Source organism: Triticum aestivum, chromosome 1D (assembly GCF_018294505.1).
Source record: "Triticum aestivum cultivar Chinese Spring chromosome 1D, IWGSC CS RefSeq v2.1, whole genome shotgun sequence".
Classification (NCBI taxonomy): Eukaryota; Viridiplantae; Streptophyta; class Magnoliopsida; order Poales; family Poaceae; genus Triticum; species Triticum aestivum.
Window position 1 is genome coordinate 238,262,596 of NC_057796.1, and position 25,168 is coordinate 238,287,763.

At 49.2% G+C, this 25,168-nt stretch overlaps 2 protein-coding genes across 2 annotated transcripts; one reads left to right on the plus strand and one right to left on the minus strand.

Annotated features, from left to right (window-relative positions):
• The first annotated feature begins 6,799 nt into the window (after positions 1-6,799).
• Positions 6,800-8,435, plus strand: LOC123167859 (uncharacterized). The gene has a single exon (XM_044585723.1). The coding sequence runs from the start codon at positions 6,933-6,935 to the stop codon at positions 8,052-8,054; it is 1,122 nt and encodes a 373-aa protein (XP_044441658.1). The 5' UTR covers positions 6,800-6,932; the 3' UTR covers positions 8,055-8,435.
• Positions 8,436-10,359: 1,924 nt separating this feature from the next.
• On the minus strand, positions 10,360-15,563 carry LOC123181203 (NAD-dependent malic enzyme 59 kDa isoform, mitochondrial). The gene is made up of 19 exons (XM_044593457.1): positions 15,258-15,563; positions 15,067-15,163; positions 14,817-14,935; positions 14,531-14,698; positions 14,150-14,278; positions 14,000-14,060; positions 13,694-13,797; positions 13,537-13,620; positions 13,331-13,437; positions 13,108-13,222; positions 12,840-12,953; positions 12,673-12,738; positions 12,007-12,079; positions 11,852-11,938; positions 11,711-11,765; positions 11,563-11,634; positions 10,976-11,038; positions 10,761-10,875; positions 10,360-10,686 (listed from the first exon to the last, which is right to left on the minus strand). The coding sequence occupies exons 1-19, from the start codon at positions 15,408-15,410 to the stop codon at positions 10,615-10,617; spliced, it is 1,854 nt and encodes a 617-aa protein (XP_044449392.1). The 5' UTR covers positions 15,411-15,563; the 3' UTR covers positions 10,360-10,614.
• Between the last annotated feature and the right edge of the window lie 9,605 nt (positions 15,564-25,168).

Here is a 25,168-nt window from a genome sequence, read left to right on the forward strand (position 1 = left end):
GTAATTTAGCAAGAACAATATAAGATAAATTCGTAGGCATTGGATCGGTGACTTGTTGGATGATATTCATCATGAGACAGTTATAACCTAGGGCGATACGGCACTAGCTCCAGTTCATCAATATGATGTAGGCATGTATTCCATAAATAGTCATATGTGCCTATGGAAAGAACTTGCATGACATGTTTTGTCCTACCCTCCCGTGGCAGCGGGGTCCTATTGGAAACTAAGGGATATTAAGGCCTCCTTTTAATAGAGAACCGGAACAAAGCATTAACACACGGTGAATACATGAACTTCTCAAACTACGGTCATCACCGGGAGTGGTCCCGACTATTGTCACTCCGGGGTTGCCGGATCATAACACGTAGTAGGTGACTATAACTTGCAAGATCGGATCTAGAATATGGATATAATGGTGATAACATAAACGGTTCAGATCTGAACTCATGCCACCCAGGCCCAAAGTGACAAGCATTAAGCATGGCAAAGTCATAGCAACATCAATCTTAGAACATAGTGGATACTAGGGATCAAGCCCTAACAAAACTAACTCGATTACATGATGAATCTCATCCAACTCCTCACCGACCAGCGAGCCTACGAAGGAATTACTCACTCCCGGTGGGGAGCATCATGGAATTGGTAATGGAGAGGGGTTGATGATGACGAAGAACGAAGATCCCCCTCTCCGGAGCCCCAAACGGACTCCAAATCTGGCCTCCCGATGAAGAACAGGAGGTGACGGTGGCTCCGTCTCGTTGATCGCGATAATTCTTTCTCCCTGATTTTTTTTGGAAAATTAGGATTTTATAGCGTCGGTTTCAGGGTCTACGGGGCCACCAGGTGGGGACAACCCACCTGGGCGTGCCAGGAGGGGGGCGCCCTGGTGGGTTGTGCCCACCCAGGTGCCCCCCTCCGGTGGATCTTGGCTCCAGAAATTCTTATTTACTGTATAAAAAATCCTCGCAAAGTTTCGTTCCATTCCGAGAACTTCTATTTCTGCACAAAAACAACACCATGGTAGTTCTGCTGAAAACAGCGTCAGTCCGGGGTTAGTTTCATTCAAATCATGCAAATTAGAGTCCAAAACAAGAGGAAAAGCGTTAGGAAAAATAGATACGTTGGAGACATATCATCTCTCGAATCCGAGCCAGGAAGTGTTTAAAATAACCACGTATATCCGCCCTGACCAAACTATGTAGTCCCAAATACTGATCAAATAGTGCTTCCGTGTCAGTATGTAGTTCATTACAAATATCCGTTATAGTCACCTTACTTGCATTATGACTGAAGAAAATACCTGATTTTGCTTTGCTTACTAATTGGCCTGAATTTGCACAGTACTTGTTGCAAGGAAGCTGCATTTAACAAACATGCCTTCATGAGAATTAGAGAATCATCAGAAAAAGATGGTGTGATACCGATGATGCATTTGCACAGTAATGGTCTCGGAGCCGGCTACGACTGAGAGGTTGGTGGATGATGGCATCTTTGCCGTCGATGGTGGCATCTTCGCCGCGTGGTTTGCTGAGGCGGGGCGTTGTTTTCTGTTTGGCAACGATGATGACGTCGAGAGGAGCTTGGGTCGCGGCGTGGTCTTCGGTAGTCGGTTCTTCCCGGCGTGTCCGAGGTGCTCTTCTGTGGTTGCTTGGTTGCTTTGAAGTCGGAGCTGCGTTGGAGCGAGTCCAGGTGGTGAAGATGACAAGCATTCGTTGGTCGTTTGCGGAGGGCACGGTCGGTGCAAGTCTTGTATATTTACCTTGTGTTGCTCTTCGCCAAAGTCAAAGCTGACGTTTGCTTGCGCGTGTGGCCATCCGTTGGCATGTGCCGTCGTGGCTTCTGTTCCATGTCGGTGGCCGAGTTGGCCGGTGGTGCCCATGTTATGTGGGTTGTGTTGTATCGATTTTAGCCTGGTTTTCCGACAATTAACCGGTCAATTCTCTTCTACTTAATTAATGAAAATGGCAAGTCTTTTGCCTCGTTTCAAAAAAAAATCCCATCAATACCATCAACTTCTTCTTTATGCATCAATAAACTCGATAAACCTTCTGCACATAATAAAAAGAGATAGGGGGGATGGGGTCTCTATCTTATACCTTTGGTAGGTGAAAAACTCCTAGGGAGTTGTACCTGATTGTGTATTTAACTAAACTCACACAATTCATAATCAGATTAACCCGTTGATCAAAAAGATTAACCCATTAATCATGGAACCCTAGTTTTGTCATCATATTTCTCAGAAAATCCCATTCAACTCTACTGTTGAGTATATGTGTTATGTGCATATTGTGTATTAGGCCCGCCTCCTAGTTTCTTGTATAGTTGAGGTCCGTGGCCCACCTTTGTACATCATATATACGTGCCTATGCACGAGAGCAATACATCGTACAATTCACATATTCTACATGGTATCAGTTTCCGGGTTCTAACCCTAGCCTTCCGCCGCCGCCGCCACGCATCTCCTCCGCAACGCCGCCGCTGCCACCCAGCCGCCGCCGCTCATGCGCCTCCCGCGCCGGCCGCTGCTCCTTCCTCCTTCCGCCGCCGCCGCCGGCCGCCGCCCCTCTCTCCCTGTCGATCGCTTTGATGATGGCCTCCGCACTGTCGACGCCGCCACCGCGATCTCCTCCTGCCCTGGCCGCCGCTTCGGCCTCTGACCCCGCCACCGCCGCTCACTACGGCGCTGCCCCTCCGCCTCCGCATGGATACGGGGCTCCCGTGTCCTGGTTGGGGCACCAGTCAGTGGGTCAACATCCGCCCGTGGAGCAGCCAACTAGCCAGCCAACGGGCCAGCCTTGTTTTGCCTCGCTGCCCTTGCATGGCTATGCGTACGGCCATGCGTACGGCGCCATGCAAGGCGCGTTGCCCGCGATGCCATCAGGCGCGTCGCCCGATCCACTCGCCCGCTGCTACCAACCGCATCGCCAACCACATTGCTGCTGCCGCCCAACCGCGCCGACCGCCGCCGTCGGACCAGCGATGGCGTCCTCCGGCCCGTCCGCCGCCGCCTCTGTTGTCCCGCCGCCAGCGCCCTCTGGCGCGGCTCCACTACCGGCCCCGCCACCGTATGGGGCGGCCGCCACCTACGACGCGCCCGTTCCCACGTACGAGAATCCTACGTACGAGGCATACGAGGCTCCGCCCGCATCCACGTCCGGGTCTCCACCTGCGTACGGGGCTCCGCCCGCGTACGAGTCTCTCGGGTACTGGTGGGGGTCGTCAGTGGGCCAGCACTCGCCCGCTGGGCAGCAGCCTGACGGCGCCAGCACCTGCAGCATCTGTCCATGGGCCAGCAGGTTTTTTCGGTGGGCCATCCGGCCTATCCGGCACCGCAGTTGTCGTCGGGGCTGCTATCCATACCGTACGGGCCTCCCGCCCCTCCCGCGCATCATGCGTATTACGCAGCTCCGTAGCCGTATGGCGATTACCCACCGCCGCAGCTGAGCGGCGGTTACGGCTTCCCCATGGCGTCTCCGTCCCCCTCGTCGGCCCTGCCGCTGGCGCCCTGGGACTCGGTGCTCCTCACCGGGCTGCATGCCGCTCCTACGCCGAACAACTACACTGGAGGTGGTTTTTTGTGTCAAGGACGCTCGAACCAGGATGGTACTCCACCGATGTGACAGCCCCGACGAGCTCTATCCGGTGCATTCGCCCTCATCCACCACCACCGCACCGGTCGCTCTCTCCGCTGGAGTTGATCTCTGGCACGCTCGCTTGGGTCACCCCAACCCCGTCACACTTCGTCATATTCTTAGGAGTTTCAGTTTCAGTTGTCATAAGATAGAGGATCACACCTGTCATGCCTGTTGTGTTGGCAAACATGTTCGCCTCCCGTTCAATAACTCCACCACCATAGCTTCTTTTCCTTTTCAGTTGATCCATAGCGATGTGTGAACCTCTCCGGTTCCTAGTAATTCGGGCTATTTATATTATATGATTATCCTTGATGATTATTCTCATTATGTGTGGACTTTTCCTTTGCGCAGAAAGTCGGATGCACTCTCCACTTTGACGGCTTTTTACTCCTATGTCAGCACGCAGTTTGGGCGTCCCATCCTTGCTCTTTAGACTGACAATGGAAAAGAGTTCGACAACCTTGCTTTCCGCACTTTTCTGTCGCACCACGATACAATTTTTCGTCTCACATGCCCGTATACTTCACAACAGAACGGTCGAGCCGAACGCGTCCTTCGCGCTCTGAACGACTACGTTCGCACGCTCCTATTCCATGCTAATGTGCCCCTCATTTCTGGCCGGACGCACTCACCACTGCTTCTCATCTCCTTAACCTTCGCCCTTGCCGCCCACGGTGGAACTATGCACCTCACCATCTTCTCTTCGGTACGCCCCCATCTTATGATGGCTTGTGTATTTTCGGGTGCCTTTGCTATCCTAGCATTGCCGACTCTGCTCTTCACAAACTCGCACCTCGTTCTGTCGCTTGCATCTTCATCGGCTACCCCTCCAACTCCAAGGGATATCGGTGCTACGATCCCGTCTCCCACCGTGTGTTCTCTTCTCGACACGTTTATTTTGATGAGCATGTGTTTCCGTTTCACCAGGTACCCCCGTCTATTCCTCCCGCCACCGGTGACGCGGGCTCCTCGACGCCTCTCCCAGGGCGCTCGCGCGCCTCTCTTGGCCCGCCCCCTGGCGTTGAGGCGCCCCCCGCATGCGGCACCTCCTACAGCCGCGGCGCTGGCGCCCCCGGTGCCACCGACGTTGGCGCCCGCGGCCCCCCCCCCCCCGGCGCCCCTGGTGCCCACGGCCCCCTCGGCGCCCCCGACGTTGGCGCCCGCGGCCCTCGCGGCCCCCTCGGCGCCCCCCCCCCCCCGGCGCCTGTGGCCGGTCCGGGCACCCGCGCCCGTACGGGCGTTTTCCGCCCGAGCTCGCGCTACGCGTCGGATGACTACGTCCATGCGGCGTCCACCTCTGAGCCGTCGCTGTTGCCATCCTCCGTTCGAGCCGCTCTTCGTGACCCGCTCTGGATGGCTGCGATGCAAGAGGAGTTTGACGCCCTGTTGCACAACCGGACGTGGTAGCTTGTTCCTCGTCCTCGGCACGCCAACGTGATTACCGGGAAGTGGGTCTTTAAACACAAGCTCCGTCCTGATGGTACCCTTGATCGCTACAAAGCGTGCTGGGTCGTTCGTGGCTTCCGACGGCGTGCTGGCATCGACTTCACCGACACCTTCGCTCCGGTCGTCAAGCCCGGCACGATACGCACGGTTCTCCACCTTGCGGTCTCCCGTGCTTGGCCGGTGCACCAGATGGACGTCTCCAACGCCTTCCTCCATGGTCACCTAGAGGAGCAGGTCTTCTGCCAGCAGCCCACCGGATTTGTTGACCCGGCGCTTCCCGACCACGTGTGCCTGCTTTCGCGGTCCTTGTACGGACTCAAGCAGGCTCCGCGCGCTTGGTACCAGCGCATCGCGGCGTTTCTCCACTAGCTTGGGTTCCTCTCTACCCGCTCGGACGCCTCGCTCTCCGTCTATCATCAGGGCCCTGACACGTCCTACTTGCTGCTCTATGTCGACGACATCATCCTGACGGCATGTACGGCTGGTCTCCTCAGTCAGCTCACGGCTCGTCTTCGCGCTGAGTTCGCCATCAAGGACTTGGGTCCTTTGCACTACTTCCTCGGGGTCGAGGTGGTGCGCCGTCCGGATGGCTTCTTCCTTCATCAGCGGAAGTACGCTCACGAGTTCCTGGAGCACGCTGGCATGCTTAACTGCAAGCCCATCGCTACGCCTGTTAATACGAAGGCCAAGCTTTCTGCCACGGATGGTTCTCCTACTTCAGATGCTGCTTTCTATCGGTCTATCATTGGTGCTCTCCAGTACCTCACTCTGACTCGACCGGAGATCCAGTATGCCGTGCAGTAGGTGTGTCTTCATATGCATGCTCCTCGAGACGTTCACTGGGCCGCCGTCAAGCGGATTCTCCGCTATATCTGTGGCACTATGGATCTTGGCGTCACGCTTCACGCCTCCGTCGACACCGCCCTCACCGGCTACTCCGATGCAGACTGGGCGGGCTGCCTTGACACTCGTCGCTCCACTTTAGGCTATTGTGTCTACCTTGGACCCTCACTCATCTCGTGGTCGTCCAAGCGGCAGCCTACGGTCTCTCGTTCCAGTGCTGAGGCTGAGTATCGTGCGGTGGCCAACGCCGTCGCCGAGTGTTCGTGGCTTCGCCAGCTGCTTCAGGAGCTCTCTTGCCCTGTTGACCGTGCCACGGTGGTCTACTGCGACAACGTCTCGGCGGTCTACCTCTCCGCTAACCCGGTGCATCATCGACGGACCAAGCATATTGAGTTGGATATTCATTTTGTTCGGGAACAGGTGGCCCTTGGCCATATTCGTGTTTTACACGTCCCTACTTCCCAACAATTTGCCGATATCATGACCAAGGGCTTGCCTACGGCGTCATTTGAGGAGTTCCGGTCCAGTCTTTGCGTCAGCCGCGGTGCCGCTTCGACTGCGGGGGGTGTTGAGTATATGTGTTATGTGCATATTGTGTATTGGGCCCGCCTCCTAGTTCCTTGTATTGTTGAGGTCCGTGGCCCACCTTTGTACATCATATATACGTGCCTATGCACGAGAGCAATACATCGTGCAATTCACATATTCTACATCTATCATAGGGCTTGTACATATCCAGCTTTATAGCACAAAGGTCTGTCAGACATCTCATTTTTTCTTGATTTTATGCAATAATTAAGGCACATCAGATGTGCCCTAGTTAAACCCAAACATTAGTCCCCAAAAGCACTCTGAGTGGATTCTTAATCGAGTTCATATCCGACGCACCACCTTTTGCCCAGTTAGAAGCCGAATCAAACTAACTATGAAACCGTATCAAACGATTACTGTGCCACAACAAAACAGCTGGAAACGCGGAGAAGCAGAGAGGAAAGAGGCTTTGCGATGGCCGCCGGCTGGTCCTCCCTCCCCGCCGATCTTCTCAATGAGATCTCGGGTCGCCTGATCGCCGACGCCGACCAGCTCCACGCCCACCAGGTATGCGCCCACTGGCGAGCCTCAATTTCTCCTCCGGCCGCCTACCGCCCGTGGGTCGTCGCCGCCCGACAGGCCCCCGACGGACTGAGCCCAGTCGGCGAGTACTCCCTCCAGCTCCCTCGCGGCGTCCCGGGCGTCGACTTCAAGGCGGCCCCACCCGGCCTCCCGTACTGCTGCGGCACGCCCCGCGGCTGGCTCGCCCTTGCGGATGACGTCCGGTCCCCCACGCGGCTCGTGCTGTGGGAGCCCAACTCCGGCACCGAGATCCCGCTTCCATGCCTGTGCCCAGTCGTCCAGGTCTTCCTCTCCGGCGACCCGCTCGAGTCGACGCACTGGATGGCCGTGGCGACCAAGCACAGATGGCCCGCGGCGCACATCCTCTTCTTCTGGCGGCCCGGGGACGCCGCCTGGAGCGGCCCGGCCAAGGTTCCTTGCGCGAAACTCCACAGCGTCGAGTTCCATGCGGGGAACATATACTGCATCGACGGCATGTTCAACGTGTCCATCTACGATCTCAAGCTCGGCACGGCGTCCCCTCCCGTGCTCCTCCGGTGCTTCGGCATGTGCCCTAATCAGGCGTCGGAGTCGTGGCCGATCCGCAAGTATTGGAAGGACAGCGTGCGTGCGGTGCACGTCGTGGCCTGCCGCGGCGAGCTCCTGCTCGTGCTGCTGTTCCACGGCCGCCGCCCGTCGCTCATGGAAGTCTACAGGCCGGCGTGGACGCCCGCTGAATGGCCCTTCCGGGTCGGCGAGAGGGTGACTGACCTCGGGGGCTACGCGCTCTTCCTCGGCTGTGGCGACGCCGTTGCGCTGTGTGCCAAGGAGTACCCTGCGATCAAGGGGAACTGCGTTTACTACCGGGTGCACAACCTCCCCAAGTACAGGAAGCATTGGGCAATGGTGTATGATCTGGGGACGGGTGATGTGGACGATATACCTTACCCTGAGGTGCACAAGCAGGAGAATGGCTGCTGGCCATACTCTTGGTTTTGCCCTCGAAGGCCCTTCCTCAAGAAGCAGTTAGCTTAAGCAATAAGCATGGACTTTGAAAATTAATCTTTTCCTTTTGAAATTCCTGTTGTAACTGTTTTAACTTTTTTTTTTTTGCGGGGGGGACTGTTTTAACTTTTAACCATAGAATTTCGTTATCACATTCCTAATTTCTAACAGTTAAGACTGCAGGATTTCCTAGGAAAAATCACTAAATTATTATCAAAACTGTTACAGCACACCTTCCAGTGGATTTTTGACCGTTGGATCAGCATCGTCTGAGATTTGTGCTCTTTGACTATTTGTCTCCAAATAATAGGCTCGCTGAAAGCTGATTTGCTGATCGAAAGTGTTACACTAATCCCGAGCACAAATGCACCCTCATGAACAGTAAATTCCAGGGGGAAAATGAAATGTTGATTATCTGTTTATGAACTTATGTGTAGATCATCTTGTCTCAGAAAGGAAATGTGAAGAATGCTGATGTGATTAATGATCAATGAACCATAACCGTTGTATTGATTGTGTGTTGTGGTACAATGTATATGTCCGGAATAGACGCGACATTACAGAAGGATGTGTCGGTTGCTCGAGAAGTTTCAACAATGCGGGGAGATTTCCCCTTAATTAAACAGGTTTAATTAAGTTGTAACACTCCCTCCTAATAATAAGTTAAAAAAAACACTCATAATCCCGCGGAGCATAGTTTAGTGGTGGAAAGTGGTTGATGTCTTGCCATCCAGCCAGGTTCAAAGCATGGTACTTGTAATTTGGATTTGTGGCACAAATTGTATTGTAAGCGCCTCCCTTACAGTCTTTCTGTCAAAAAGGGGTCCCTTTAATTAAACCGTACCATCACAAGCCACGTTATCTTCATAGATAATGGTAGGTGATTCGATAGAACCAATTCCACATGGCTGAAGTATGTGATTGATCATTCTACGAAGCCACATGCATTCGTGTGTTGCCTCATATAATGAGACTGTTTCGGAATGATTGGTAGATATTGCCACAAGAGTTTGTTTTGAAGACTTCCATGATATGACACCACCTTGTAGGAACACAAAATCAGTTTGTGATCTCGTATTACGGGGATAAATAGTCGGTATCTGGGTATCCAATCATATTAGAGTCCCGATTTCTCTGAAACTGAAAAAATAGACAAAGATCCTTTCTACCTTATCTAAAGATATTCTTGACTCCTGACCAATGGCGTTTGGTGGGAGTTGCGATGTGTCTAGCAAGTAGATTGACTACAGATGTGAGGTCGGGTCTCGTGCAATTTGCAGAAGAATCTCGCGCTGCGTTCCGGCCATATCTCCCATGGAATTAGCAAGCTTTGGAAGATCCATGATGAAGATGAAGGAAGACATGCCACTAATCCCTCACCGAAGCCATCATTGCCCAACTTGCCATACGACGTCATGCATTCATGCATGCCAAGCCAAGGCAAGATTTCATTCCAAATGTGCATCGTGAAACGACATTAGAAAAGAAGGTGGGCGTCCGACTCTTGGCTTTGCTTGCAGAGCGGGCACAAAGATCACAAATTTACCATCCCTATGGAAGCAAACCGCCAAAAGTCCAAATCATGTTTTGAATTACCAGCCAAGCAAAGACTTCGTATCTCACCATGTCTCAGGTAATGAGGCCCTCGAATTGCATCTTGTAGGGCGAGGAAGCAATGTACATCCCATCCTTGGTGAGTTTCATTTAATTGTGTCCTTGACATCTTGGATAAGAATAATGATGAATAGCTTTTCCCATAGGCCGGCGAATTGCTGAATGTGCTCAAGAGTGAAACTCATGCTCATGTCAATTTATGATCCAGAATTTCCTATCCAATGCTTTTTGGACCGAGCAGTTTTTCTTTCAGGGACGGTCAAAGATTGTCGGAGCAATATCACGAGGCCAAATACCATGCAGCCAAGGTGAACTCCAGAAACTGGCAGCGAGTCCATTGCCAACGGTGACGCGACAGGCCGCTGCAAAAAGTTCAGTCGTTATCCATGGAAGGCGTGCCCAACCAAATCAAGGCTTGGTATCATCCATTCCAACCACAGCTAACGGAGAAGACTGTAGCAAACTTAAAACTTATCCAGATTGAGAATGCCCAAACCACCATTCTTCTTCGGTTAAGCCTTTGTAAAACTATGTTGCAATTTTTTATAATGAAAATCAATAAGGAGGCGTTTCAAAAGAAAAAGAAAAATGAGAAGCCAGGCGAGTGGTATGAACTAGTGAGCTTCTAAGAGTAAAGCACCACATGAATATTTGCGGTGTTTGATTAGTATAACTATGGCGACGCAAGAGACATACGCCAACAATGAAGATGCAGGAGACAGACTGCCAACATCTGACATTTATTCAAGTCCTACGACATGGGACATAACTGTAGCTCAATGGGTCTCAAAATTGAGCAATGTTTGATGAACCTGTCAACGTAAACAAATGAGGCAACAATATAGCCAGTAGACGTGGCAGCAGTATCTGCTGAAATACTCCCAAGTAGAGCAGCTAAACCGAAATAGCAAAGTATTCACTGATCAGAACAAATGTATGTGCCTGATACGTCTGTTCGGGTGTGCTTCTTCGAACACTATTTGTCGTTGACGAGTGGGCTGTAAACAGGGTACCACATCTTCCGAGCCACGTAGTCCACCGTATCCGACTGTGAACACATAAAAAGAATCAGGCAATGTTCTGGCGAGCAACTTTAGGGATGTGAGATTTTGAATGGCGTACCTCTGACATGCTCCTGAGGTCCCGAGGATCCAAGTCGGGGCATCCCTCGGCCAGATCTTCATCAACAGCAGCACGGGCGACTGCAGCGCCGACACGTGCAGTGATGTGCCTGATACTGCGATGTGTGGTGGGTGGTAATCAGCAACAATAGAATGCTTGGAGCAAGGTGTCGTGGTTACAGAGTGCAATGACACGAGTTGGGTCATTCAGCAAACCTTGAAATTGAAGGAAAGAGGATTCCTTTTCGAATCGCATCATCTGTGATGTATGAAGCAAGGCTGCACCGGCAATTGTTAGACAAATGCTTAGCTGAATTTTGTTCAGGGAAGGAGAACAAAACAAGAGCCATGCGAGATATATTAACTACAAAAACTGTACAATATAAGTTTGTGAGAAGTCCTTTGGCTGAAAACTGCAAGCTAAAAGTTTTGCACTTTGTCTCCCAGATACATTAGTACCTACTCACTCCATTCCAAATTAATTGTTCTAGGTTTGTCCTAAGTCAAACTTCTTTAAGTTTGACCAAGTTTATGTAAAGGTGTGCTAAGATCTAAAGCAACAAATATATATATATATATAATGTGCAAATATATTTTATAAAGAATCTAATGAAACTAATTTGTTGTTGTAGATGTCGATATATGGACAAAACTAGAACTTCAACTAATTTGGAACGGATCGAGTGAAAGGCTAAAATCAAGGACATCCCACGCAAATGGTGCTTAAATAGTTAAATGAGGTAATAACCAAGGAGACGTCATCAGGTAGGACCAATGAGACGATCCTATCAAACGAAACTTACCACTCAGCTGCAGCATGGAGCATGCCATCCGAAATATGCCGAGCACCTGACAGAAGGGCTCCTAAACCAATCCTGTATTTCACAGAGATATGGATCAGGTGAAAACAAAAACCGGAGACTCCAAGGAAAGACAGAAAGATTATCATACCCAGGAAACAGATACATGTTGTTTGCTTGATTAGCATAGCCTTTTCTACCATTGCCTGGGACAACCCAATTGTAGCATTATCAGTCACCGACAATGATTTAGAGTATGCAAACAATACAAACGAGATTAAATATGACTCACTTAAAGTAACATTACTGAAAGGACTTCCACTGGCAAATACTGCATTTTCTCCAACATGCTTGAATACATCTTCAGGTGTACATTCAGCTGCAACAAAAAAAAGGCCAATGTTAGTGACTATTTTTAAGTATTTGAAAGTAAATATAGGGAGAAACCTTTAGTTGTTGGGTTGGACATTGCAAAAATTGCAGGGCAGGGGGAGTCAGATTCTTTCATAGCCTTGAGAACCTGAGGTGATACAATATTCCTAAGTTAAAGCTCAATTGCTGATAGTGATATATTAAGGCATATGAAATTATGAATATCACAACAGTATGACCCTATAATTAAGCATTGCCAGTACGATTCTAGCCAATTTAATGCTATAGATCAAGAAAGGAGACAATTTTTTGGACCTAACAGAAAGTATACATATTTGAGGCTGGCTGTCGGTGTCCATGGGACCATTCTGAATCATGATGAAGAGTACTAAATAGCATATATCCTGAGATATGATCCTTAAATGTAACAATGGTGAATTTATAATGTTAACTGGAACTTCTTGGCGCACATGTTCTACCTCACATCATACATAGCCGGGCGCAATAAATCTCTAGCACTATGAGAGTGTATTTATCAGTACTTTCAAGTATTTCTAGATATGGGAATCAGGATAGGGCGGTCACAGTCCTTCACTAAACTTAAAAATGGACTACTTGCTACTACAGACAAGACCCTGGTATGATAGGACCGGGCTGGTAAAATAGGGAAAAGAAATAGAAGAAACACCATCAGCTTCCAGCAGTCATGAGATAATAAGATTACACAACGATGGAGCTTACCTCCTCATTAAATATCCCGCCAACTCCAGATAGTCCTAAAAGGACATGAGGCTTCACTTTCTTGACCTGACCATGAGCTGAATTAGTGCAACTACAGAAGGAGTTGGATGTCTTTTCTGATAATAATATTGATTAAGAATGAACAAAGAACATCAAAGTTTAAATACCACTTCAACAAGACTAGCCCCCTCATGGAGATCTTCGACCTCTTCAGGACCATAACCTCTAGCAAAACGAGCAACAGCTGGATCCAGATCTTTTCTACTTTTGGTAATAAGGCCCTGCATGGTACAGCATAACAGTGGCACGTAAATAACCAACCTATTGTGCACTTAGAAATCACGACTTAGCACTAAAGTGGAAATTGAATACATATGACACGGAAACTGGTAGAAAGCATGAAACAATGTATTTGATTGGATAAATTAAACTTACATCTTTGTCCAGAACCCAGAATTGATTGTGTCCTTCGCCCAGTTCTCCAATTTTATGGGTCCCTGGCATCCTTAACATTGCATGTTTAGCCATGTTAAGCACACCTATCCCAGCACTGGATTCTGAAGAGGTGTTAGAATGGACAAAACATACTTTTGACGAGCAATAGTTTATATGCAATAGGCTGAGGAAATTGCACAAGCATGTCAAACGTATCACGGACCTTCCAGCTCCCACCACAACTATCTTCTGCTTAGTAAAATCTGCGAGGGGTCGACCTTGTGCTCTAACAGCTCCAAGTAGACCAGCTAGAGCAACTCCTGCTGTCCCCTATTGAAAATGAAGGTCCCAAGAAATGATAAATTAAAACTGAAATAAACAAAAGAGTGCTAATAACTTGAAGAAAACAAAGTTGGGGAATCAAAGTACCTGCACGTCATCATTGAACATGCAAAATCGGCTCCGATACCTCTGAAGAGTTTCAAATGCCCATTTCATTTGGAAGTCTTCAAACTGAAATTTCACCACTTCAGCAATGGAGCATCATTGACTTAGCAACCAAAGTATGACTGCGGCACACACATACCTGCACAATTGCTTTCGGCCAGCGTGCATGAACAGCTTCCATGAACTCATCTACAACAGCTAAGTATTCCTCTCCTTCCAACCTAGGTTGCCTCAATCCTAAATCTAAGAAAATATTCACTTAATAAGCAACGTTATGATGCAGGCATTTACTCCAAACAGTAAGCGTTTCTACTTTTTTTTTCCTTCTAAAGAAGAATGAGTAGAACTTCGCGTTAATCTGAGTATGCTCAACTGTGCTTGTCACAAAACTGGATAAAAAAAAATTATAATGTTTGAGAAGTTGTGTTTAATGTATCTTACGCACATAGCTTGTCTTCAAGGAGTTCTTCATTATTTGTTCCCACGTCAAGCATTATCGGGAGAACCTGCAAGGAGAATGGACAAATATAAACAGGGGGGATGCCATAAATAACCTCTAGTTAATTGATGCTAATTGTATGTTCCAATAAAGTACCTTCTGTGGGTTGATACCAGCAGCTGCAACATAAACATCAAGTTTACCAATAGGTATACCTATGCCTTGAACTCCAAGATCACCTAAACCTAGAATGCGACTCCCGTCAGTCACAACTATCATGTCAACCTGAAATAAGCAACAAAGCAAGTTCAGTACAGGTGCATAGCTCTGGAAAACCACTAATATTATTATTGTGGGGGCAATTCACATGGATATAGCTACAAAACTGGCTTTTAAAAAAAGACAAACAACTAGAGAACAAACTAGAGTTCCATTGATATTGATATACTGCATTCATAAAATCGCTACCTAAGCTCCTGTGTCCAACTACACCAGTAACAAAAAAATGCATCAAGTTTTCGAAATAATCAAGTGTACCTTCTCTGCTGGCCAGTTGTAAATCATCGACATCATCTCCCCTTTATCCTTTGCGCTGAAGTACATCCCGCGGGGACGCCTGAACAGCCCGCTGTAGTTTTCGCAGACCAAGCCGACAGTAGGGGTGTATATTATTGGTGCGAAATCCTTGATATTGTCAATTAGCACCTGCAGCAGAAACAAACCATACCACCACAAATACACGTCAAACACCCAGTTCACTCACTCCCTTGCGGTAAAAATACACGCATGCCAATCCATCAAAACTGTAACAGTGGGAGCTCACCCTGTAGTACAATGTCTCGTTCCGGTCGTGCAGCCTGTTAAGGATCCTCCACTTGGCCAGCGAGACCACGGAATCGGGCTCCCCCTGCGTGTTGTGCTCCAGCGAATGGTACGAGTTTACTGCAACTCAGAGCGCTCACGATATTAGCGACCAGAGACGGCGTGATCTCAGGAGTGAGAGATGCGGCCCGTGGGGCTAACGTGAACAATGACGCGGCAATGCGAGTGGGGGTGGGGGCGAGACGACTCACTGAAGCGCTCGTACTGCTGCTCGAACGACATGACCCGCGGCGGGAGCAGGCCCCGGAGGCCGAGGCGGTCTCGCTCCGTGAGGGGGAACGCCGTGTCCTGCGCGGAACGAAAATCGAACTGAAACCGCGTCCCGTCGGAAACCGGCGCGCGCGGATCGCGAGATCGAGGAAGGAGCGGCGGGGGCGGGTACCTTGTTGTACCAGGGGTCGTGAAGGATGTCGGTGCCGCGCTTGTGCACGATGCAGGGGCCGCGCACGGCGGAGCCGGCGCCCGCCGAGGGGGCGGACGTGGACAGGAGCCGGCGGATCTGCGCCGACCGCCGGGCCGCCGCATGGCGCCACATCACGCTGGGTCAGCCGCGGCGCCGCTCGGTCCGATGGTCGGCACGGTGGAGAGGAGAACGCCGCGTTGGTGGTGCGTGAGACCGAGCTTCTCGGAGACGAAGAGAGAGATTTGAAGGGGGGTGGAAGTGGAATGCGTCGCCGCGTGGTGCGGGCACTCGCGGTGAGGACAGGACAGGACAGGAGGCCCCGGGTGCGGCGGGAGTGTGATGTGATGCCACGCCAGCTGGTCGTGTTGGCTTTGGCACTACGGGGCGGTGAGGGTCGGGCGCGGAGCAGCGGACGCGAGGCGGGACGCGGCTCTACTAGTGAAGGCGCTGTCGGGGACTTTGCGGGTTGGGGCCCGACCGGCAACCACAAGAGGAATTTGCCGAGCACACGCGGTGCGGATCTCCTTTGCGCCAGATGTCAACTTTATTTTTTCTGTCGCGTCAAAGAAAAAACTTTATTATTCTTCTACGGGAATGCTTTTTCTTTTTGCGGTTTTTTTTTTCTGTTTGAACTGTTCTGCGGGAATGCTTGATGTCAACTGGAGTGGTGCGAATGTGCATCTCGCGTGCCGCAGCTTTGCGAGTTGCGACGGATTTAGGCCAGCGAAACCGACGCTTTGTGCGTGCATGCTATTCTGCTTTGAATGTACGCGCAGGCGCAAATGTGCGACATGTTACGCTAGTACTATTTGTGTGTATTTGGGTAAGAAAGAACCAAAGATGTTTTATCTCTTCAAAATAACTCTTACGCTGTAACTACAAAAATCATTGCTAGGTGGACCTGAAGGATTCTGTTTGCGCAAGCCACGCTGACATGTTGGGCGAGAAAAATGGATGGTCGGAGGGGGTGCGCCGTGCCGGGCTGACACGAATCAGATGCATTTGCGAGAAACTGTTCGGAACCGTTCGTGCGCCGAATCGGAAAGGACCGCCGCCATGAACCAAGGGCTGTTTGGTTTGTGACTAACTTTGCCAAAGATTGCCACATCTAAGGTTAGGCAAGTTTGACCAAGTTAGATAAGTGTTTGGTTCAAGTCACACCTTAGGCAAGCCACACTTGGGCCCCACATGGCATACACACAAAAAATGTGGCAAGATTCCCTTAGGCTTGCCAACTTGTGGCTCTCATTTTGATGAACTAACTTTAGGCAAGCTTGGCACAAATGTGTGGCAAAGTGTGGGAATGCTAGGCCTAGAACCAAACGGCCCCCAAATATGCGCCGCGCCTTCAGCCGTTCTTTTCTGCCGTCAGACTGTCAGTGTTCGCTCCCATGCCATCTGCAGATCGTAGAACCGGATTTCAGACTTATAAAATGCATTTCAGATGAACTAGGAGTTTTTTTTTGAAAGAAATTTCAAATCTATTCATCAATCATGGTGGTACAGAGAACACAAGAGGTAATACAAATTATAAATAGGTCTATGGACCACCTAGCGACGACTACAAGCACTGGAGCGAGCCGAAGGCGCGTCGCCGTCATCGCCCCTCCATCACCGGAGTCGGGCAAACCTTGTTGTAGTAAACAGTCGGGAAGTCGCCATGCTAAGGCTCCAAAGGACCAACACACCAGAGCAGCAACCATCACCGATGAAGAGAGTTGTAGATTGGAAAGATCAAACCTGGAACCACACGAACGAAGACAGACAAAAACTGGATCCAAAGAGATCCACCGAAGACCAGCACCGATCGAATCCCATGAGATCCGACGGAGACACACCTCCACACATCCTCCGACAACGCTATTCGCACCATCGGGGCGGAGATAGGACGTGGGAGACATTATTGCTACGGAGGGACATCGCCGCCGCCACACAGCCCTAACCAAGACGTTCAACCTAGATAAAACGAGAACGGGGTCCCTCCCGCCGACGGGGGGCCGAGATCCTCCGCACCTCCATAGGCCAAAGGCCATCGGAGGCGGGGAGGATCCGCGGCGGCGCTGACGGGAGGAGGAAGGAGACGTTTCTTGTGGAGGAGGAAAGGGTCCTGAATACTTGTGTCCCCTCCAGTTTAATCTATCATATGAACCACAGATGAACTAGGATTGATAGTGAAAGAATAAGGCCAACTCCAACGCAAGATCCGGATTATGTCCATTTGGGTCGACCGAGCGGACGATCCTGTCCGGAGTTGGGAATTGGGGGGGGGGGGGGAGGGGGTGCGTACGTCCAACGGGCCGACACATTTGAAACCATGTCCGGTTTTTTAACTTAAATTTAAACATAGGAAAACATAAAAAAATAAACCTAGACTTATAATTACATAACGCCCAAATTCAGTCCAAAAGTACTCCCGGCAGTCCATTGAACATTTAGTAAAACTAAAAAGAAAATAACAAAAAAAACTTAGATCGGTTGTAGCCGCCACCGCCGTCATCTTCAGGTCGTCCACCGTCGCCCTACTCCTCGTCGTCGTCCTTGGTAAGGTCGATGAACGGCGGGGGCTGCCACGGGTGGGCGATGGCGCCTGGGGTGGGCCACACACCGTCGGTGGCGCCGGGGGTGGTGCAAGCAGGGCGTGCGGCTGGTCACACGGTGGTGACAAAGGCTGGCACTCACCTAAGAGCCGGTGCAAAAACCAGCTCCGGTGTGCAGGGCAGCGTGAACGTCCAGCTCCAGGACTGCCCCACCAATGTCGGATCCAAGGTCACAACTGTTAGGACCGAGAGTATATCGACCAGGAGGTGAATGGGCGATTCAAAATTTCTTATGAAACTTTGAACGAAATCAATTCACCGCAGCAGATACAAATGAATGGATCCTTGTACGAAAGAAAGCAATGACAGAGCTTAGATAAAAGAGATACACCGAAATAAAACTAAGCAAATCTTTCGAAGAAAGATGCTATAATCATAAGAGCATAGTATCTTAAAGTTTTCACGATCACAATGACAATACAGTAGGCAAGCAAATGTAACAGCCTGGTATTGTTAACAATGGGAATGCAAGTGATAGAAAATAACAAGTAGCGAGAGTGAAATGATGTACAGACAAAGATGGACTCAATAAGTGGAATGATAAACACAAAAAGATAAGTCAGGCAGATAGTACTATGCAGCGCAAAGAAAAATAGGCAGATAATATGGCTACTATATTGAGCACACAATCATCAAGATAATCTATCACGAAGCACACCGAAATAGCTACTGAAGGAAATGTAGTAGGAAAGGAAGAACCAGAGGTGCTCGATGGCGACATATGGATTTGGTAGACCAGTTCGCCCTTCTGCCAAAGGACTACGTCTGGTTGGATGGACTTGTGATTGAACACATGAGCAAACCTCTCTCCGTTGTATTCTCCTTCAACTCAGAGCTCATCAGACTCCAGTTGATTTCACTCGTGGTAGATACTTGTCGGCGAACTCCAAACTTTTGACAGACTTCTTCACGAACCACAACTACTCTTGATTGGTGAAGATAATTACTCTTCGTCACTCAAGCCGACAACTATCCGTCTAGAGAGTGTGTAGCTCTGAAGAGTAATAGGTACAAGAACTCTAACTCGGATCTGTTGTGATACTCAAGAACTATCTAAGTTTTGGCTCTTGCTTTTCTCTCGGTGGATCTTAAACTCAAATCTCCCGAGAGGGGATGCTCAATCAATCTTCTTAGAAATCATAAGCGGAGCAGCCAACGAACAACATCATTGGGAGTGTCACATCCATGACAGAAAAAAAATCGTTCGGGCCATAATGTCACGGAATTGTCTTTTTTGTAGTGGTCAAGGTCACAGGGACAGCCCTTCAACAATGGACCAAATCCTGGACAGGTCGTGTGCCATCCATGGTGCTCCCAACAAGCTGGCTACTCATTCCAACCGGAATTGTTGGGTGATCAAGCAAGCCGGTGGCCGAAAACCAGAGCAAAAGCCGAACTCATAACGAGAATAAGGCTACTCTGGGCTGAGCACTAGCCGACAGAAACAATTCCCGCGTGACATCAAAAATATCAACATGATATACCCCACACATATCCAAAGGGGGCAAGCGCACGCACCCCGCTACGCCAACGAAGACAAAGCCAAACTATCTCGTTGCAACAAACGATCAGACTTTCTGATTATATGGATCTGCACAGGAGCTTGGAGGATCTCCGTCACGGAGACATGACCGCATTGATACTTGACCCTTGTGGACGGTTTTCACTTAACCCGCGTACTAATGGACTACAGAAGCAGCTTCAATCTGCTCTATGCCGATCCCGTCAGGGAGATGCATATCAATCTGGAGAGGATAAGGGCGAGTGAAATCATGATCAAAGGCTTCACGCCAAGGGTGTGGACCCGAAGTATTGGAAGTATCACGCTTGACAAAGTATTCGGCACGCCCAAAAAATTTCGCAGGGAAGGCTTAATCTTTGAGATAGCCCCCTCTCATAGCTATTACCACGCACTCCTCGGGCAACCTACCTTTGCTTCTTTTGATGTCCTCCCATGTTACGGCCATTTAAAGCTCCTAATGGATGGACCGAAGGGCATAATCACGGTAAGTGGTTGCCAACCGCTTCCCCCATTAAGGGAGGAGCTAACCACGGCCATAGCGGCCAGGGTACAAACAGCCGAGGATGTCCCAGAGCATGAAGCCATATTAGATAAGTCGAAGAACGGATTGTGCCTTATCGGCGTGGTGGATTCCACGGCAAAGTTGGTCTGTACCCCTAAAGAGGGGTATGGGCTCCATCATCATATCTACATGACCAAGGACTATGTTCCTTGGCTGCACAACTTCACGTTGAAAATCGGGGGATCATGGAGCAATTTAAAATCAAAGAACGGAGCAATCTGGATGAACCCGCGACCCGTTTCTCAACATAATTCGCCTCGATAAGCCACACAATTTAACCGAGGGCTGGGCAAGCAGCCTTGGACTGTCTTCTTGATAAAACCCCACTAAAGTACGCCTCCTCGAGACGATTGCTGATTAAGTGCCCTTAGGAAAAAAAAAGCCCCAGTAAATCAGGTGTGAGCTAACCTTCTCGGTTTAAACGGGAAAGCAGGGACGAGCATAGCTAGAGAGGCATAAAGGAGAAGAACGATAAAGATCGGCTATGCCGTTGGGATCTCGGCGCACTCCCTTTCCTTGGATCTCCTTTTTTATTCTAAGTTCTTATATCTTTCAAAATTGTATTTTTGCTTCGATAGCATGGTTCAACCCTCATTATAAATAAAAGAGAAACTTTTTCATGCCAAGCACAGCTCTTGAGATATCATGCCTCTAGCGTACAGCTTCAGGAGTCCATCTTAAGAAGAATGAGGGCCCGTCAACGCAACCTGAGGAGCATGGGCGGACTAGGTTAGTACCTCCCTAGTCCAGGACACCGTCACCTAGCAAAACTGGAACGACTACACAAGAAATCTCATCCAAATCCCATCTACATCCATATGCTTGCAGAAGATTACTGACACATGGATGTGAGCATCATGAAATTGCTGGCGTAGAAGGGTTAGGGATGACAACGACGGCGAATCCCTCTCTCCGGAGCGAGAAACGGACTCCAGATCAGGGCTCCCGGTGAAGAACACGAGGTGACGGCGGCTCCGTATTGTAAAACGTGATGATATTTTTCTATGATTTTTTTCCGGGATATATGGAAATTTATAGCGCTGGAACCAGGTCAATGTGGCGGCCAGGGGCCCTACAAGAGCAGGTGGCGCGTCCTTGGTGGGTGGTCGCACCACCTGGCCATGTGGCGGCCTGGTGGCCCCCTTCATACTTCTTTGCTCCAAAAATCGATATTTATTCAAAAATAATTCTCTAAAAATTTCCGTCCAATTCCGAGCACTTTTATTTCTGCACAAAAACAACACCATAGAGGCCAAAAGAATAGTAACAGTGTTTGGAAAAGTAGATACGTTGGAGACGTGTCACTGACGCACCACAAATGTCAGATGATGCAGAAAATGTGTGCTAGAGAATGATGAACCACAAGTATAGGGGATCAATCGTAGTCCTTTCGATAAGTAAGAGTGTCGAACCCAACGAGGAGTAGAAGGAAATGACAAGCGGTTTTCAGCATGGTATTTTCTGCAGGCACTGAAATTATCGGTAACAGATAGTTTGGTAGTAAGATAATTTGTAACATGTAACAAGTAACAAGTGTAACAAAGGTGGAGCAAGGTGGCCCAATCCTTTTTATAGCAAAGGATAAGCTTGGACGAACTCTTATATAAAGCAAAGCGCTCCCGAGGACACATGTGAATTATCGTCAAGCTAGTTTTCATCATGCTCATATGATTCACGTTCGTTACTTTGATAATTTGATATGTGGTTGTACCGGTGCTTGGGTGTTGTCCTTACTTGGACAAGCCTCCCACTTATGATTAACCCCTCCCGCAAGCATACGCAACTACGAAAGAAGTGTTGGGGATCGTAGTAATAATTCAAAAAAATTCCTACGTGTCACCAAGATCAATCTAGGAGATACTAGCAACGAGAGAGAGTGAGTGCATCTTCAAACCCTTGAAGATCGCTAAGCGGAAGCATTACAAGAACGCGGTTGACGGAGTCGTACTCGCGGCGATTCAAATCGCGGAAGATCCGATCCAAGCGCCGAACGGACGGCGCCTCCGCGTTCAACACACGTACAACCCGGGGACGTCTCCTCCTTCTTGATCCAGCAAGCGGGAAGGAGAAGTTGAGGGAGAACTCCGGCAGCACGACGGTGTGGTGGTGGTGGATCTCGTGGTTCTCCGATAGGGCTTCGCCAAGCACTGCGGAGGAGGAGGTGTAGGAAGGGGAGGGCTGCGCCAGGGGCTGAGGTGCAGCTCCCATGCACCTCCCCACTATATATAGGGGTGGAGGGGGCTGGTTTCTTGCCCTACAAGTCCATTGGGGCGTTGGCAAAGGTGGGAGGAAAGAAATCCCATCCTTTCCCTTCCCCACCGATTGTTATCCCCCCTTTTTAGGGATCTTGATCTTATCCCTTCGGGATATGATCTTATTCCTTCTAAGGGGGGGGATCTTGGTGCACCTTGACCAGGGGTGTGGGGCCTTTCCCCCACTACCCACGTTCATGTGGGTCCCCCCATGCAGGTGGGCCCCACTCCGGAACCTTCTAGAACCTTCCTGGTACAATACCAAAATATCCCGAACATTTTCCGGTGGTCAAAATAGGACTTCCCATATATAAATCATTACCTCCGGACCATTTCGGAACTCCTCGTGACGTCCGAGATCTCATATGAGACTCCGAACAACCTTCGGTAACCACATACAATTCCCATTACAACTCTAGCGTCATCGAACCTTAAGTGTGTAGACCCTACGGGTTCGGGAACCATGCAGACATGACCGAGATGCCTCTCCGGCCAATAACCAATAGCGGGATCTGGATACCCATATTGGCTCCCACATGTTCCATGATGATCTCATCGGATGAACCACGATGTCGGGGATTCAATCAATCCCGTATACAATTCCCTTTGTCCATCGGTATGTTACTTGCCCGAGATTCGATCGTCGGTATCCATGCCTTGTTCAATCTCGTTACCGGCAAGTCTCTTTACTCACTCTGTAGGGCATGATCCCGTGGCTAACTCCTTAGTCACATTGAGCTCATTATGATGATGCATTACCGAGTGGGCCACTACAAAAAAATACACTTCCGTGATTATACGTGTTTGTCACAATAGGTCACGTTTTATGTCATGCATGTACATCCATGACGATTTTATGACAGAATCAAGATAGTCATACCTGTGCTGTCGTAGAAGTGTTCCATGACATTACCAAAATTATCATCACGGAAGTGTCCACTTCCATGACGATAAATCACGCGTCATCAAAGTGCTTTCGTCAAGGGTGACCGACACGTGGCATCCACCGTAACGGGTCGCCGTTAAGCTATCGGGTTCGGTTTTGGATCCGATAACCCATTAACAGCCCGGACCAATGAGGATTTTCCATGTGTAAAATTGTCATTGGCCGGAGGAAACACGTGTTGGCTCACTGTTGGGACAGATGGCATCCATTCATTGGACAAGAGGCGCCTATGATAGGTCGACACGTGGCACGGCCCAACAGAGGCCCATTCCGGTGAAAAGGCCGGCCCGTTTAATTTGGTCAAAAGGTAATGGGTCGGCCCACGGAAAGCCTGTTCCTATATAGCCCATTTACGGCCCGCTAACTCACGCCCGTTACGGCCTATCGGAATTAAGCCCAGTAGCTTCATCTGGGCCGTCCAATATGATTCCAGCCCGTTGTAACTTTTGGCCCATGTATGGCCCATGATGTCTTTCGGCCCATACGAGGCCATTTGCAACTCTTGGCCCATTAACGGCCCGTAGTGAATCTGGCCCGCAATGAACATTGTATCGCTTCATACCCACTAACGACCCATTATTCGATTGGGCCGTTTCCAACCAGTGTTATCTTTCGGCCTTCTCAGGGCCCATTTATTCTTGGGCTTATTTCCAGCATTCGGTTACTTACGGCCCGTTACTGGTCTTTTCTGCTCGTGGGCCAAATTCAGCCCGTGGTTACAATCGGCCCGTTTGCGGCCCGTTAATCCGTTGGGCCGTTTTCATAGCGTCATCAAATACGGCTGATTAACGACGGTCCGTTATTGTTGGCCCATGAACGGACGATTCCAAATCTAGCCCGTTTACGGCCCATAATGCGGTCTGTTATTGGCCCATGTTTAGCCAATCGATCATACGGCCCGTAGAAGGCCCATTGTTTCTACGGCCCTTACAAGGCCCAATGTTTCTATGGCCCGTAGGAGGCCCATGGTAACTACAGTAAATATGTAGCCCATGGTTATTGTGGCCTAGTTTTAAAAAATAGGTTATTACGGCCAAACCGCCGAAAAAGAACTGCACTGACTACAAGCAAACAAATAAACAAGACAACAAGGAAATAAATAAGCAAGCAACTTACGCTAGGCTATCACGGCTATTACACATATTACATCCACTGGGCATCAGAGTTCGCCACCAGTGCAAATATAGGGAACAAAGCAGCATATCATATACACTGGTTGTCAAAGTTGGCGACCAGTGCAAATAAACGCCGCAGCAAAACAAGTCCAGAACTGAAACCACTTCAGAAGATCTCAAGAAACAATATCCTGGGTACCCATAATGCTGGCAAGATGCTTAGCAAGCTTGTTAACTTTCTCTTGTTTGGCGCTTAAATCCTCCAGCGCTTGCTGTTGCACCAGAAAGTATGCATCTGAATTCTGCAGGGACTTCCTCAGTCCTTCAGCTTCCTGTCGCAGCACATCTGATCGATGTCTTTCAACTTGAAGTTGAGACTCAAGAAGACGAACTGATTCAGGCAGCGAGTTCGAAGAGCTTGTGCCAGCAGTAGTGGCCAGTAACTCGAACACTACATCAAGACATGACTTTTGGGTTCTCTCACTGTCGTCAAGATAGTTTTTATCAACTTTCCTGGAGACCAACAGGGATGTCTCACTATCTTGAACCTTATCTCCATTACTTTCTTTACCATTGCATAACGGGGTACTGTTGCCCAATATTTTGTCCGCATTCTAAAAGAGAAACAAGCAGACACATCACAGGTTTACCATGTTGTATATGAAACTCATTTTGGTAAATCAGTTCAGTAGTAAAGTGGACAGGATAGCAACATGAAACAAACATATATCTATGTACCATGGTCACTTTATGGTCTATATCATTATAGTTTTTGTTGCCAAATCAAGATAGAGACACAGTTCAAATAATATTTGTTCAAGACAAAGCAGAATAGACATAATATAAGTGTGGGAAACTATAGAGCAATAACAACACTTGTAATGTGCATGACATGA

Excerpts from the sequence above, each read along its gene's own strand:
- LOC123181203 (XM_044593457.1), bottom strand. The coding sequence starts at position 15,410 with ATGTGGCGCCATGCGGCGGCCCGGCGGTCGGCGCAGATCCGCCGGCTC. Across the intron at positions 12,954-13,107 it reads TCTGGGTTCTGGACAAAGAT|GGCCTTATTACCAAAAGTAG; the intron begins GTAAGTTTAATT and ends TGTACCATGCAG. Across the intron at positions 11,635-11,710 it reads AACATGTATCTGTTTCCTGG|GATTGGTTTAGGAGCCCTTC; the intron begins GTATGATAATCT and ends TGTGAAATACAG.
- LOC123167859 (XM_044585723.1), top strand. The coding sequence starts at position 6,933 with ATGGCCGCCGGCTGGTCCTCCCTCCCCGCCGATCTTCTCAATGAGATC.